General features: G+C 53.7%; 2 protein-coding genes and 1 long non-coding RNA gene across 4 annotated transcripts; 2 read left to right on the top strand and 1 right to left on the bottom strand.

Annotated features, from left to right (window-relative positions):
* Positions 1-40: 40 nt before the first annotated feature.
* Positions 41-3,808, top strand: APH1A (aph-1 homolog A, gamma-secretase subunit). The gene is made up of 7 exons (XM_002919313.4): positions 41-325; positions 875-1,045; positions 1,224-1,297; positions 1,532-1,654; positions 1,809-1,936; positions 2,375-2,498; positions 2,833-3,808. The coding sequence occupies exons 1-7, from the start codon at positions 213-215 to the stop codon at positions 2,895-2,897; spliced, it is 798 nt and encodes a 265-aa protein (XP_002919359.3). The 5' UTR covers positions 41-212; the 3' UTR covers positions 2,898-3,808.
* A 334-nt stretch (positions 3,809-4,142) lies between these two features.
* CA14 (carbonic anhydrase 14) lies at positions 4,143-10,389 on the bottom strand. 2 transcript variants are annotated; one of them, XM_034654203.1, is made up of 12 exons: positions 10,300-10,389; positions 9,940-10,040; positions 7,930-7,950; positions 6,830-7,009; positions 6,307-6,449; positions 5,986-6,081; positions 5,734-5,800; positions 5,417-5,589; positions 5,193-5,313; positions 4,929-4,949; positions 4,729-4,813; positions 4,143-4,609 (listed from the first exon to the last, which is right to left on the bottom strand). In XM_034654203.1, the coding sequence occupies exons 2-12, from the start codon at positions 9,992-9,994 to the stop codon at positions 4,546-4,548; spliced, it is 1,026 nt and encodes a 341-aa protein (XP_034510094.1). In that variant the 5' UTR covers positions 9,995-10,040; positions 10,300-10,389; the 3' UTR covers positions 4,143-4,545. The 2 variants fall into 2 exon arrangements, with proteins under 2 accessions (XP_034510094.1, XP_002919360.1); XM_002919314.4 differs by having other exon boundaries at positions 5,417-5,574.
* Positions 7,786-12,722, top strand: LOC117801045. The gene is made up of 3 exons (XR_004623413.1): positions 7,786-8,156; positions 9,879-10,904; positions 11,515-12,722. It is a non-coding gene; the product is annotated as an uncharacterized LOC117801045 (long non-coding RNA).

The raw sequence follows: 12,722 nt of genomic DNA, 5'->3' as shown, positions 1-12,722 counted from the left end.
GTTCCCTCCTCGGCTTCCGTAGAGGAAGTCGCGCGGACCAGTATCTGGGGTTTCGGTGTTCCCCCCCTCCCCTTCCCCGGGGTCCGGGGGTGACATTGCACCGCGCCCCTCACGGGGTCGCGTCGCCACCCCAAGCGGACTCCCCAGCTGGCGTCCTCCCCCCATCCACCCCTCTTGGCCGGGCTTTCCACCCCGCCCCCAGCTGCCCAGCCATGGGGGCCGCCGTGTTTTTCGGATGCACTTTCGTCGCTTTCGGCCCGGCCTTTGCGCTTTTCTTGATCACTGTGGCTGGGGACCCTCTTCGCGTCATCATCCTGGTCGCGGGGTGAGTTGGGGGTCGACAAGACGCGGGAGGGCGCCAGAGAGCGAGAGATCCGGAAGGGGCTGGGCGAGCTTGGGAGCCTGAGTTGGGGGAGACAAGTCGGAGGTGAAGATTGGAAAGGGTCGAGCCAGGGGTTTAGATGATTTGCCCTTTCCCGCAGTTGGTTTCCGCCTTCCAGGGATCGCACAGATTCCTCCTATACTCCTCCCGGCGACGTCAGAGGAGGCCGAAGGCCAAGACTCGTGAGGGGGGTGTGCTGACCTCCGCCGGCCTAAGGCAGGATCCAGGAATGGATAGCTCTCCCTGCTGTGCGCGTACATTATGACTCTCCTCGCTCTGAAGACTCATTAATCAGATTTCTGTCCTTTCCCCTGCGTCCAGGTCCCTACATGACTTCTTTGGTGGAGACACCGATCCTGTCTCCTCCCAGTCTCCCTGACCATCCGGAAGTCTAACTTCCACTTTCCATGCTGCAGCCTTGATTGGTTCCCCTCCTTGATTTCTCTGGCTCTCCCTACCCTGACCTGTCTGATTGCCCTTGTCTTTCCTCAGGGCATTTTTCTGGCTGGTCTCCTTGCTCTTGGCCTCTGTGGTCTGGTTCATCTTGGTCCATGTGACCGACCGGTCAGATGCCCGGCTCCAGTATGGCCTCCTGATTTTTGGTGCTGCGGTCTCCGTCCTTCTACAGGAGGTGTTCCGCTTTGCCTACTACAAGCTGCTTAAGTAAGAGGATGGGATGGTTCGGAGGGGAGAAGGGCAGAGGATTGCACTATGAGAAGTGGGGCAGCCCCTGGGTGGTGGGTTTGGAAGAGGAGGCACTAAGGGGGGACGTTAGAGGGAAAGGAGCATTCCTGCCCTCCCTCATATTTCCCCTACCCCACCCCACCCTGCCCCATCCCAGGAAGGCAGATGAGGGGTTAGCATCGCTGAGTGAGGACGGAAGATCACCCATCTCCATCCGCCAGATGGCCTATGGTGAGCCAAGGGAGAGGGACTGGAGGAGGGAGTTGGATACCCCCCCTCTCAGGAAAGCCAAACACATCCACGTGCTCTAAGTGGCTGCTGCTTTTCCTTCATACCTGACTTCCAAGGAGAGGTGGTCTGGAGGGGAGAGTAGGTGTGGGGGAATTGCGACTGGGAATGGGGCGGGATCACTGGTACTCAAGCTGTAGAGATCTCTGACATTGATGAGACCCTCCTTCCCCCCAGTTTCTGGTCTTTCCTTCGGTATCATCAGTGGTGTCTTCTCTGTTATCAATATTTTGGCTGATGCACTTGGGCCAGGTGTGGTTGGCATCCATGGAGACTCACCCTATTACTTCCTGACTTCAGGTAAGGGTCTGCTTTCTCCCTTGCCTTCATGCCCCATCCATCCCTGGCCCTGATCTGATTTATTAGCCTTCGCTAGAAGACCCCTTTGGCTCAACATCTCAGGAGGCTGGGAGAAGATGAGGGATGTATCTCATCCCCATCTCCCTCCCTGCAGCCTTTCTGACAGCAGCCATTATCCTGCTCCATACCTTTTGGGGAGTTGTGTTCTTTGATGCCTGTGAGAGGAGACGGTACTGGGCTTTGGGCCTGGTGGTTGGGAGTCACCTACTGACATCGGGACTGGTGAGTTGGGGACAGGGGCCCGAGTTAGAGAGAAAAAAAATTTAATGGTGAGTGGGATGGAGGGGAGATATATTCTCACTTCTTAACATTTTAAAACATACCTAGGGAGGAGGCAGCAAGGTAAGTGTTTAGAAGTCTCCCACCTCAGCATCAGTTGTATAACCGGCTCTGGGGTTGCTCTGGGAGGAGTTTGGAGGGATTAGTCGAACTGTAATACAGAATGCCTGAGGTGAGCAGGACGGGGCAGAAACCTATGAGGGACTGAAAATCAAAGTCCTCTTAACCACTAGATGTTGGTGCCCCGAAGGGAAGGACTGGATGATTTGAGAGAGCCAACTGGGGGGCTGAGGGAGAGGTTTGGGTCAAAGGCACGAAGACAATGTGGGGATTAGGCAGACAGAGAAGCTAACTTCTTTTCTACTCTTACCCCATCCCTAGACATTTCTGAATCCCTGGTACGAGGCCAGCCTGCTGCCCATCTATGCAGTCACTGTTTCCATGGGGCTTTGGGCCTTCATCACAGCTGGAGGTTCCCTCCGAAGTATTCAGCGCAGCCTCTCGTGTAAGGACTGACTACCTGGACTGATCGCCTGACAGATCCCACCTGCCTGCCCACTGCCCATGACTGAGCCCAGCCCTAGCCCGGGTCCATTGCCCACCATTCTCTGTCTCCTCGTCGGTCTGTCCCACCACCTTCAGGGTTTTGCTTTGTCCACTCGTGACCTTTAGTCTCTAGGCTTCACCAGGAGCAGCCTGGGTTCAGCCAGTCAGTGACTGGTGGGTTTGAATCTGTACTTATCCCCACTATCTGGGGACCCCCTTGTTGTCCAGGACTCCCCATGTGTCAGTGCTCTGCTCTCACCCTGCGCAAGACTCACCCCCCTTCCCCTCTGCAGGCCGACGGCAGGAGGACAGTCGGGTGATGGTGTATTCTGCCCTGCGCATCCCACCCGAGGACTGAGGGAACGTGGGGGGGAACCCCTAGGCCTGGGGTGCCCTCCTGATCTCCTCGCCCTGTATTTCTCCATCTCCAGTTCTGGACAGTGCAGGTTGCCAAGAAAAGGGACCTAGCTTAGCGGTTGCTGTGGAGATGAAATTAATGGAGGCTCAAGGGTAGACGAGCTCTCAGTTTCCCAGTACCTCCTCCCCAGACTGGGCATCTTGGTCTTTTTCTCAGGTCTGAGGGGAACCATTTTTGGTGTGATAAAGACCCCAAACTGCCTTTTTCTTTCTTTCTTTTCTTTCTTTCTTTCTTTCTTTCTTTCTTTCTTTCTTTCTTTCTTTTTCTTTCTTTCTTTTCTTTCTTCCTTCCTTCCTTCCTCCCTTCCTTCTTTTCTTTCTTTTCTTTCCTTTCTTTCTCTTTGTTTCTCTTCTTTCTCTTCTTTCTTCTTCTTCTTCTTTTTTTTTTTTTTTGAGTCGGGGAGGGAAGAGGTGTGTTGGAATTCTTCTGACCTCCTTGAACTGTATTTTCCCTCCTCAAATTGCTCCTCATGGCGGGGCTTATATCTATCCACCTTTCCCCTTCGTCCTAGGCCTTGGGGAAAAGGAAGGAAGTGCATGTTTGGGAAACTGGTATTACTGGAACTAATGTTTTAACCTCCTTGACCACCAGCATCCCTCCCCTCCCCAAGGTGAAGTGGAGGGTGCTGCGGTGAGCTGGCCCACTCCAGAGCTGCATTGCCTCTGGAGAAGTCAGACTACCATGACGTCACAGGGAAGGAGGGCAGATTTTTTTCTAGTTTTTAATTGGGGTGTGGGGGGTGGGTAGGGAGGTTTTCTATAAACTGTATCATTTTCTGCTGAGGATGGCATGTCCCATCCTTTTAATCAAGGTGATTGTGATTTTGACTAATAAAAAGGACTTTATAATTGTGGGGGAACTTGGCTTTTAAGGGAGGGGATAACATGTTAATTGAGATTTCTGTCCTCCCACATCTCTTATCCAACCTTCTTCCATATCTGGCAACTTCTGATCCCTTTCACCGTAACTTTGGTATGAGGGCAGAAATCTGGGCTGGTGGTCTCACATGTCAGGAACTTTGGGTTAAGTATTTTTCAGAGGTGGATCTCCCCTTGCAGGACTGGGGTAAAAAGAGTTATTCACCCATGCTGCTTTCCCCCTGTCCTTTGCCCACCTCTGCCACCTGAGCGATTAAGGAACTCCCCCACTCTCAAGAGCCCCAAAGGAAGACCAGAGGTAGGATTAGAAACTTTAATTTCCAGATATATTGAGCCAAAAAATATAACCCCAACAGCAGCAACTCTTTTTCCCAAGGGGAGGTCCTGCACTATATCTAGGGAAAGGGACATAAAGGTAAGGGGGTGGAGGACTTTGGGGGTACATCCCCAGCTTCCCCTACAACTAAACACAGTTTGCCATCTTCATTGTCAACATAGTGTTGTCCTGACCTATATGTTTTGAGAAGTTGAAGGCTCTGCTCTTACTCCAGAACAAAAGCCTGTCCATGCCTCTCTGTAGGGGGTGTCTGGTGGAAGGAGGGCTGTCTGCCCACTACTCCTACAGTATTTTCTGGCCAGTCCCTGCACCTCATTTTAGAAGCTCCCTGACTGGCATGAGGGGAAAGCATCCATGATGTTGGTGAGGGAGTCTATGCCTCTGTGGCTCGTGCTGAGGTAAAGACCACACTTTTCCGGTTTCCTAGCCTCTTCTTCCTGGAAGGGGAAATGGTTCGTGGAAATGACTAGGGTCCTAGGTGAAACAGATTAAAGATGGAATAGAGGGCTTTTCAGTAGAAAAGAAAGGACCAAGGGAATGGAAAGTAGGACCTCACCGAATCTTCCTGGCGATGAAATAAACAGCCAGTAGAAGGCAAAGACAGCCAACCAAGATTCCCACTCCCAGACTCAGCATTTCACCTGGGAGAGAGAAATACGGAAGGTGTCATCCTAGGATTAATATAGATACTGAGACTTCCCTCACGCACTGTGGAGCCCCCCTCCCTCCCCCCACACCTGGTTCAGGCTGTCTTACCTGCAGTATACAACGATTCCGCTGTAAGGGAAGAAGACATGGGTCAGTGGGACTTGAGCTCCCCATGCCAGCTGGGAGCAGCACACTGCCTCTGTGCTGGGCGAGTTCATCACCTGGCACTCTGGGGGGGGCGGTATTCCCAGTCCAAGCAAGTCCTAGAAGCCCCTTCCCCTCCTAGCCTTCCTTTTCTTCCCAGGGGCTCCCTAGTTCCTGCCACTGAGTCCCCCAATTTCCCATCTCCTTTTCCAAGCTGTGTGCAGTCACCTTGGATGAAAGAAGCAAAGACTGTTCGCTGATTGAGAGGCTGGGGGGCTCGGTAGTTCTGTACCAGGAGCTTAGAGGGCTCCTCTTCTGTGGAGAACAATGTCTCCTGGAGCTCTTCCAGCTGAGGAGTAGAAGAGTGGGATGGGGGACAAGTGTCACTCACTTTGTGGAGTGGGAAAGAGTCTGAGGTTATGTCTCTGCTGCCTCACCTCCCCACCACTCACCTGTCCCATTGAAATCTGAGCCCTTCGATTGAAGACGGTCCAGAGCACACTCTGGTAGCAGGGGGGTGTGGTGAGGGAGCCATTGTAGCGGAAGAACTGGTCCAGCTGTGGGGGCAGCAGCTCTCCCACATTGAAGGGAGGCACTGAAGTCTTCTGATCTGGAGGAGAACAGACTAGGACTCCTTTCCCTCACTGTAGCCAGCTTACCTAGATAGGGCTCCCAGAAGCGGAAACCCCTGGCCCCTAAGTCATTGTCATCCTAGGCTTCATAGGCCTTTTGGGGGAAGTTCCCCCGAAGCCTAATCTCACAGGCTCACCTTTATGCCTAATTTCATGCAAGTGACTCAGAATGTGTTCATAAACTGGATTCTTGGTCTCACCCACCTGGAAAGGGAGAGAGTTTGGAATGAGTCCATGTTTGGAGTAAGACGTTCACACATGGAATAAACGGTCAGAGTAGGTTGCTGACTAGCCTAGGGAAGGAGAGCAGCAATAGACATGGGCAGAATAGGACTGAGAGGTGCAGAGAGAGTGGAGAGAGACCTGGGATGGACTGGGGGGCCACTGACCTCAATGAGGATGCCCAAGACAGCCAGGCCCTGAGGCTTTGAAGCGGCCTCACTCAAGCTGTCATAGGAATCAGAATCATAATGTACAATGTGGAGCTGAGGGAGAGGAGAGGGAATTAAATCATTTAATGTTTCTTCACTACCCCTTCCCAAAGGCTTTGACCCTAGCCACCACCACCACCTCCAGCGTGCCCTAAACCTGTCCCACAAAGGTTGGCCTTATCTTCCAAGTATGACTTTTCCCAGTTTCTAGATCCCTCCTTTCCGTGGCACCGACCGTGCCTGTCATTATGTCCCAGGCCAAGCTTTGCCCCCTGGTACCTCCGCAGCTGTGGCCTCGCTGTTGATCTGGTGCTCTGATCCCCCAAGGGATCCTGTCTCACCCCAATGCAGGTGGAGCTGGGCAGCTACGTATTTCCGGGGAAGTCCCTCCAGATACATGGTAGGGGGCAGAGAGAGTTGCACTGTGAGGAAAAGAGAGCAAGCTAGGGTTGGTGGATGAGTGTGGACACATTCCCACTGCTCCAATGCCACTGGTTCTTGGGAGACTCGACCAGCCTTTTCTGCCTCCCTGCCCCGTAGCACCCAGTCCTTCCCACCACTGCTTTTCTATCATATCTCTCCCCTTCTCAGTGAGGATCAAAATGAGGCTGTGACGCTAAATCCGCCCTGACTGTAGACATTCACTCCCCACCTTTGGCTTTAAGGAGCCTCATCCCCAATCTCACATCTACGAATTTGTAGATGAAGCCTTCTGAGAATTTAGAAGTTAGGCAAATGCTTCTTTCCCCTGACTCCTAATTGGAACTGGAGTTTACACCTCTTTGGAGCCTGGGCTTCTTACCTGTGTGGCCATTGTTGTGCAGGTCCAAAGGCTCAGTGCTAGGCTGGTCATATCCGTGGGGCTGCAGAGCGGGCAACTCAGGGTCAAAAGTCACACTGTCTGTCTGGATATTGATGGGGGATTGGGCATTGCTTCCACACTCAGGGTAAGAGGCTGGCCAGTGGTCTTGACCATGTGGGCCTGGTGGGGATTACCATGGAATTTGTCCTGCCCTCCAATCCCCAGCCACCCTTAAGGAACTCCCCCCCCCAACCTTGGCAAAGACCCCAGTCATACGGGGTCAGGTGAGGCAGGGGTCCCTGCTGGATTTGATGCAGCAGGACCCGTCGCCTTCCCTGAGGCAGTGATGACACCCCAGCTTTCCTGATAGATGAAAGTAGTGGCTTTTACTCACCTGTAGTTTGGGGACAAGAAAGCTGAATGAAAGGAAAAGGGGATGGATAGAAAACCTGCATACCTGGAGAGGTGGGACTAGAGCAGAAGCAGAAAAGCTGGGGAAATAAAATGATTCTAGAAAGAGCACGTCTCCTTGGGGGCCCCCCTGTGAAGTGGCCTGGGGATTCCATCCCCTCTGCTGACTTCCCACCGTTCATTTTTTACTCTCACACAGGACCTTGCACTGACTCTGGGATTTGCTTATTAGTCAGCAGTTCAGGGGAATTGAATCCACCTCCACCACGGTCACCACCTATCCTGCCAGCCTCTTCCTCACCCCTGACCTCAGGCTCTGTCCCAATTCCAGATGCAAGTAGGATCTATGAGGTCAGAAAAAGAGCCAGGAAGTGGACTGGCAGCGAAGCTCAGCGTTCCTTTCCCTACCTGGTTTCCTCTCCACGCCAGCACCCTCATTCCACACAGACTGACTGAGGACGTCTCTAGCCTTTCTGTTGAATCGGGGTGTGTGTGTGTGTTTGGGGGGGGGTGACAGAACTGGGCCAGGAGTCTTATATGTAAAAGGTAGGGCCTGGGGGCCTGCGGGAGGGAGGAGCTAGGGTCGGAAGCTACAGGGAGATCCCCGCACACTCGACAGAAGTCCTCCTGGCAGGTGAAGAGGTCCCAGTGTGAAAGGGGTAGCGGAAGGCCTCGGGCTCTGCGCTCACCCTCGTGTGTCCAGTGCTGACCTGCAAGGCGGAGAGAGCGCAGCTGCAGCCGGCGCAGCGGGCGGCGTCCGCGGCCCTCGGCCTCCCGCCGACACTCCTCCTGCCCCACCTCCCGCCGTTCTTTCTCCACCCTCCTCCCCAAGCCCTTCGCGAAGGAAGCCTTGAAATCCTACACCTCGGCGGAAAGGTCGGGGGGCCGATGTCAAATCGCCAGCGGGGCGGCGCGGGTGCGTGCTAAGGAGGGGGAGGGGGGCGAGGAGCCGGAGCCCGGAGACTAAAATAACCCGGGCCGACTGCGCCGCTGGCCCCGCCCCCACGGCTCTCCTGCCGGGGCCGCGCCGGTGCGATGCTCGCGAGCCCGGGGCGAGGTGTGGGTGTGGAGGGGAGGGCCTGGAACAAGGCAGGGGGAAACAGGTGGTGGGGGGCGATGGTGCTACCAAGGGGAGAAGGGCCATCCCTCATAGGCTTTGAAGCATCGTGTCGGGCGCGTGAGGCGAGGCCCTTAGCTGTGAATTAACACTGAAGTTCCCCCTCGGGTCCTCGTAGCGCTGAAGGAAACTTTCCCCATGACCAGAAGCCTCTCCTCTCTAGGTCCCCAGATGGCTAGGGAAGGTGGGAGTCGGGGCAGGGTCCCCGCCACGTTGAGGGTGGTGGGTGAGCACAGGCACCAGGCTGGCAGAGACAGGCTGAAAGTGAAGCATTGTGTGTGGGAAAGAGAGCTGCCAGCTGGGTCACATGCCAGGCTCTCGTGCAGTCCTGTCTCAGGCTGGAAGGCTGGCGGTCTGCGGGGCCAGTCTCACCCAGGGCCAAAGGGCTTCAGCGGGAAAAGGAAGGCCTTCCTGCACGTTTTCTCTGTATTATTCCAGTTCTAGTTCAAATTCAAGCTCTGGGGAAAAAAATTCTAAATTCCTTCGTCTGTCTCTCTCATTCCCTCAAATCCCTCAGACTTCTGAGATATCCTTGATCTCATCCTTGGGCTCTTGTTCTGACCCATCCCTTGGTTCAGACAACTCTGAAAAGCAGCCCAAGGGGAAGGGCTGGAGGCAGCCTCTCACCAGTGCCATGGGACAACTTGAATTCCCTGGTTCCGTTTGGGGCAGGCTGACAGCCTTACCTTCCCCTCCCACCAAATCCCCAACGGGCTGATTCTCCACCTCGTCCTCTTTTTTCCCTGTTTTTTTTTTTCTTTTCCTTTAGATGCACTTTCCAGCTCTCCATTTGGCTGGCCCCCTCACCCATCATCCCTGCATTCCGCCTCTGTTCTCCAGGCCCTTCCCCTCCCCCTGCTCTTCCCAGGGATCTTTACCACACACCTACTGTCTACGGGATACTGTGCTAGACATAGGAAACACAAAAATGAGGGGTAGGGGTCCTCGGGACACTCTTGGGAACACCGAAGCCCGTTCTCCAGAGTCCTCCTCATCTCCTGGGAGCTTCTGAAAGTCCTTTGTAAGCTGTAAAGGGCCCGACAGTGTTGACTATTATTGCTACTGCTTTTAGGAAGAAACTGGGAAACCAGTCGCCTCATAGAATTAAGAGTGGACATTGGCCATGAGATTTGTAGTTGGGGATAAGAATCTAAGTTAGTCAGGGGGTGCGGGGGGGTATCCCACCCACCCACATCAGTCCTCTTTATTTTTTTAACTCCATGCCTCCTTGGCTCCCTAGTTGAGGGAGTTCGGAAATAAAGAAGGCCTGGGAGGGTTGCCTGCGACTTAGGGCAGTGCAGGAAAGAGTGCGGAGAGGCTCTGTAGCCTGCCAGGAGATTCCCGCAGTGTGTGTACACATCCCGCTCCCCAGCCCTCCCCCCCAGTCCCACAAACAGCAAGGCTGGACAGGCAAAGCAGGAAGAAGGGACGTGCTCTTCTCGCCACTCCTCTTTCCCCACATCCCTGAGTCTATTATTCAAGCTCCTAGGCTTCCTTTTATATTCCCCTCCCCCCATTAAGCAAACCTGGCAGCATGTGGACATCAGCACAGACAGACACACAGGCATCCAAATGTACCTACCCGCTTCTGCAGCCAGGATCCAAATCACCTCCAGCAGCAGAGTGAAGACCAACATGGTATCCCTGGAAGATGCAGGTCCTGGGACTTTGGGGACTTGAGGACTAGGGTTGGCGGAGAAAGAGTGGGGTGGGGGGGAAGAGGGAAGGAGAGGGAGGAAGGAGGGGGGAGGGACAGAGAGAGAGAGAGAGAGAGAGAGAGAGAGAGGAGTTTCTTGGAGCTGAGCTGATTGTATTTCTCTCTTTTTCTCTTGCGGTCTCTGTGTCTCTTCAGGCTTCCAGGGGATTTGGTTTTCAGTAGGGTACCGTAATGTTTTGGGTCCCTGGGACAAATCTCTCGCTGCCTCGCTCTTTTTTAATCTACCTCTACGGTCTTCACTCCACTTGCTGGCCAGCAACCTCACAATTGCCTCCTGCTTTTAAGGTGGCTCTGGATGAGTGTACGTGCTGGGGGGGGGGGCTGCCTGGGTTGCTGGTGAACAGCTCCTTAAATAGCCTATTAGGCATGCAGAGCTGGAGCGTGCTGCGGGTTCGCGGGAGCCCTGGCCTTGGCTCAGGAGCCCAGCTGGGGTGAGCTCTTCCTTCCTCTGCTCTTTGCAAGGGCACTGTCCAGGTGGGTGTCCCCTGGAGTGGGCCGGGGGCACGGAAGGAAGGCTTGGGGGTCCAATCCAGCCCCCTCAGGGGGACACTGTGTTCTCATTCCCCGTCTGGCTTCTCCGAGGAGCAACTCCCCTGGGTGGCATGGGGCAGTGGGTGGGAGGACCTTTTCCCTGTCCCCTGCAGGATTTGAGCTGCCCCGGAACAGGAAGAGTCCAGAGTTCGGAGACAGCAGTTGGGGACTCAGGGTGCAGGTGGAGGGTAGAAAGTCAAGCGCTAAAACCTAGCTTGTGGAAAATAAAGAAGAGAAGTGAGTCAAGAGAACTTGCTTGGAGCCATCTCTTCCTGCGCCTGTCACCAGCCCTTCCCATGGTGAGGCTTGGGTCCACGTGCCTGTGTGGCCGGGGTGGGGGGGTGGTTTTGTTTGCTGTATAAAGCCCATTTGTGTGCCCAGCGGGGGAGGGGCTGCAGCAGCACCATGGAGAGACAGCGGCTCCAACTGCCAGACCCAGCCACCTCCCTCCCCAGGGAGCCCAGATCTAGGGCGGCTTTTGTCATTGAAGAGGACACTGACCCCTGGCAGGGAGACCAGGGCAGGAGGAGAGATGGGGAGACCTCCGAAACAATCATTACCACCGTAAAAAAAAAAAAAAAAAAAAGGCAGACTCTAGAGAAAAGGAGGGGAGGGAGCAGAGAGAGACCATGTGATCTAGTTGGAAGTGGGGCCCAGGGTCTTCCCTCCAGCTCAACAAAGGGCTGAGGCCGGACACGTGGGACTGAGTGAAATCTGCCACCAGGGAGCTGGATGAGTGGAGCATAGCGGCTGCTGGGTCTCAGGAATGTGGGCTGGTGCTTGTTTGCCCACGGGACTGGAAATCCCGATTGGAATGTACATCCTAAATCCCTCGGTAGAGAATGTGAAACACACAGATAGTTTCAAGCCAGACACTGAGACCTCTTTCTCCTCCGTGTACCTCACCAGGGTCACCGGCCCTGAGGATGCACCCATCTGAGCTCCCTCTGCGCTCATCCCTCCTGCCAAGGAGCAAGAAATAGCCAAAACAAAGGGAGCAGAAGCTAAATAAGGAGCAGGAGAAAAGCCGAATGAACAGAGTAATGCATGAGCTCCATCCTCAGGGCCTGCGGAGGCAGGAGCGGCCCTGCCTTTCTGGCCCCTGTGACTGATCTGCGAAGCAAAACCGTTTGGCAGATGTCATTTCCTTTTCCATTTTCTCATCACCCTCAGAATTATTTTTCCCTTACAGGCGCATTTTATGTTTTGAGATTCCCCCAGAGCCCCACCCCTCTCATCTAAGAGGAAAAAAAGGCATGAAGTGTAAACTAGACATCCTGGGAATGAGGAGAGTTAACCCAGAAAAACAGAGAAAAGAAGAAAAGCAGAGACATCTATTGCATGGGAGGAAAGAACGGGCCTGGACAGAATGACCTCTGCTAGGTCAGAGTTCCCTTCCGGCAGCCCGGGCTGTAATTCACCTTCCCCGTGCAGGGAACATGTCTTGCCAGGCGCCACCTCCTGGTTGTCTCATGAATTTTTTTTTTTTTTTTTTACATTTTAAAAATTTTCATTTAAAATGTGTGTGTGATTGCTGCAGGGAAGTGTTTCGCCGCTGGTGGGATTTGGGATTTTGCCTACAGAAATAAACATTGTTTCACAAAAATGTCTTAGCCCCATATCAGCACTTTACCACTTCTGAATGAGCAGCCTCTCCAGGCCCTCGTGCTTCCCAAGCGGACAAAGGCCTTAGTTTCTGGGAGGGAGGGAAAAAGGAGGCAAGCACCCTCCTCCAGGCCCTTGCCTTTATTTTGATCTTTGGCTCTACTATGGATATATCTATTGTCACCAAGCTAATTTGGAGTAGGTGTCAGGAGGACCCTTACATGTTAAAACAAAACAAAATAGCATCCCACCCCCCAATCCCTTCACCTTAGTAGCTACTCAAACTCTGGCACCTTTGTTTTAATTCCTACTTCTCTCTCCAGCACAATCCTTACCCCATAGTTGGCCAAACCCAAGGCATTCCACTGCCTTCTGGCGCCATCTCCTGTCCTTTCAAATGCAGTGAAATGTGCACAGGCCAGAGAATCAAGTGTCCAAGTGTGGTGGCTTTTGGTTTGCTTTTTCTTAAAAGGTCCTTTTTATTTTATTATTGTATTTTTTTTACATGAGTA

Source organism: Ailuropoda melanoleuca, chromosome 2 (assembly GCF_002007445.2).
Source record: "Ailuropoda melanoleuca isolate Jingjing chromosome 2, ASM200744v2, whole genome shotgun sequence".
Classification (NCBI taxonomy): Eukaryota; Metazoa; Chordata; class Mammalia; order Carnivora; family Ursidae; genus Ailuropoda; species Ailuropoda melanoleuca.
Note: the sequence above shows the minus strand (reverse complement) of the source record. Positions and strands in the feature narration are given on the sequence as shown.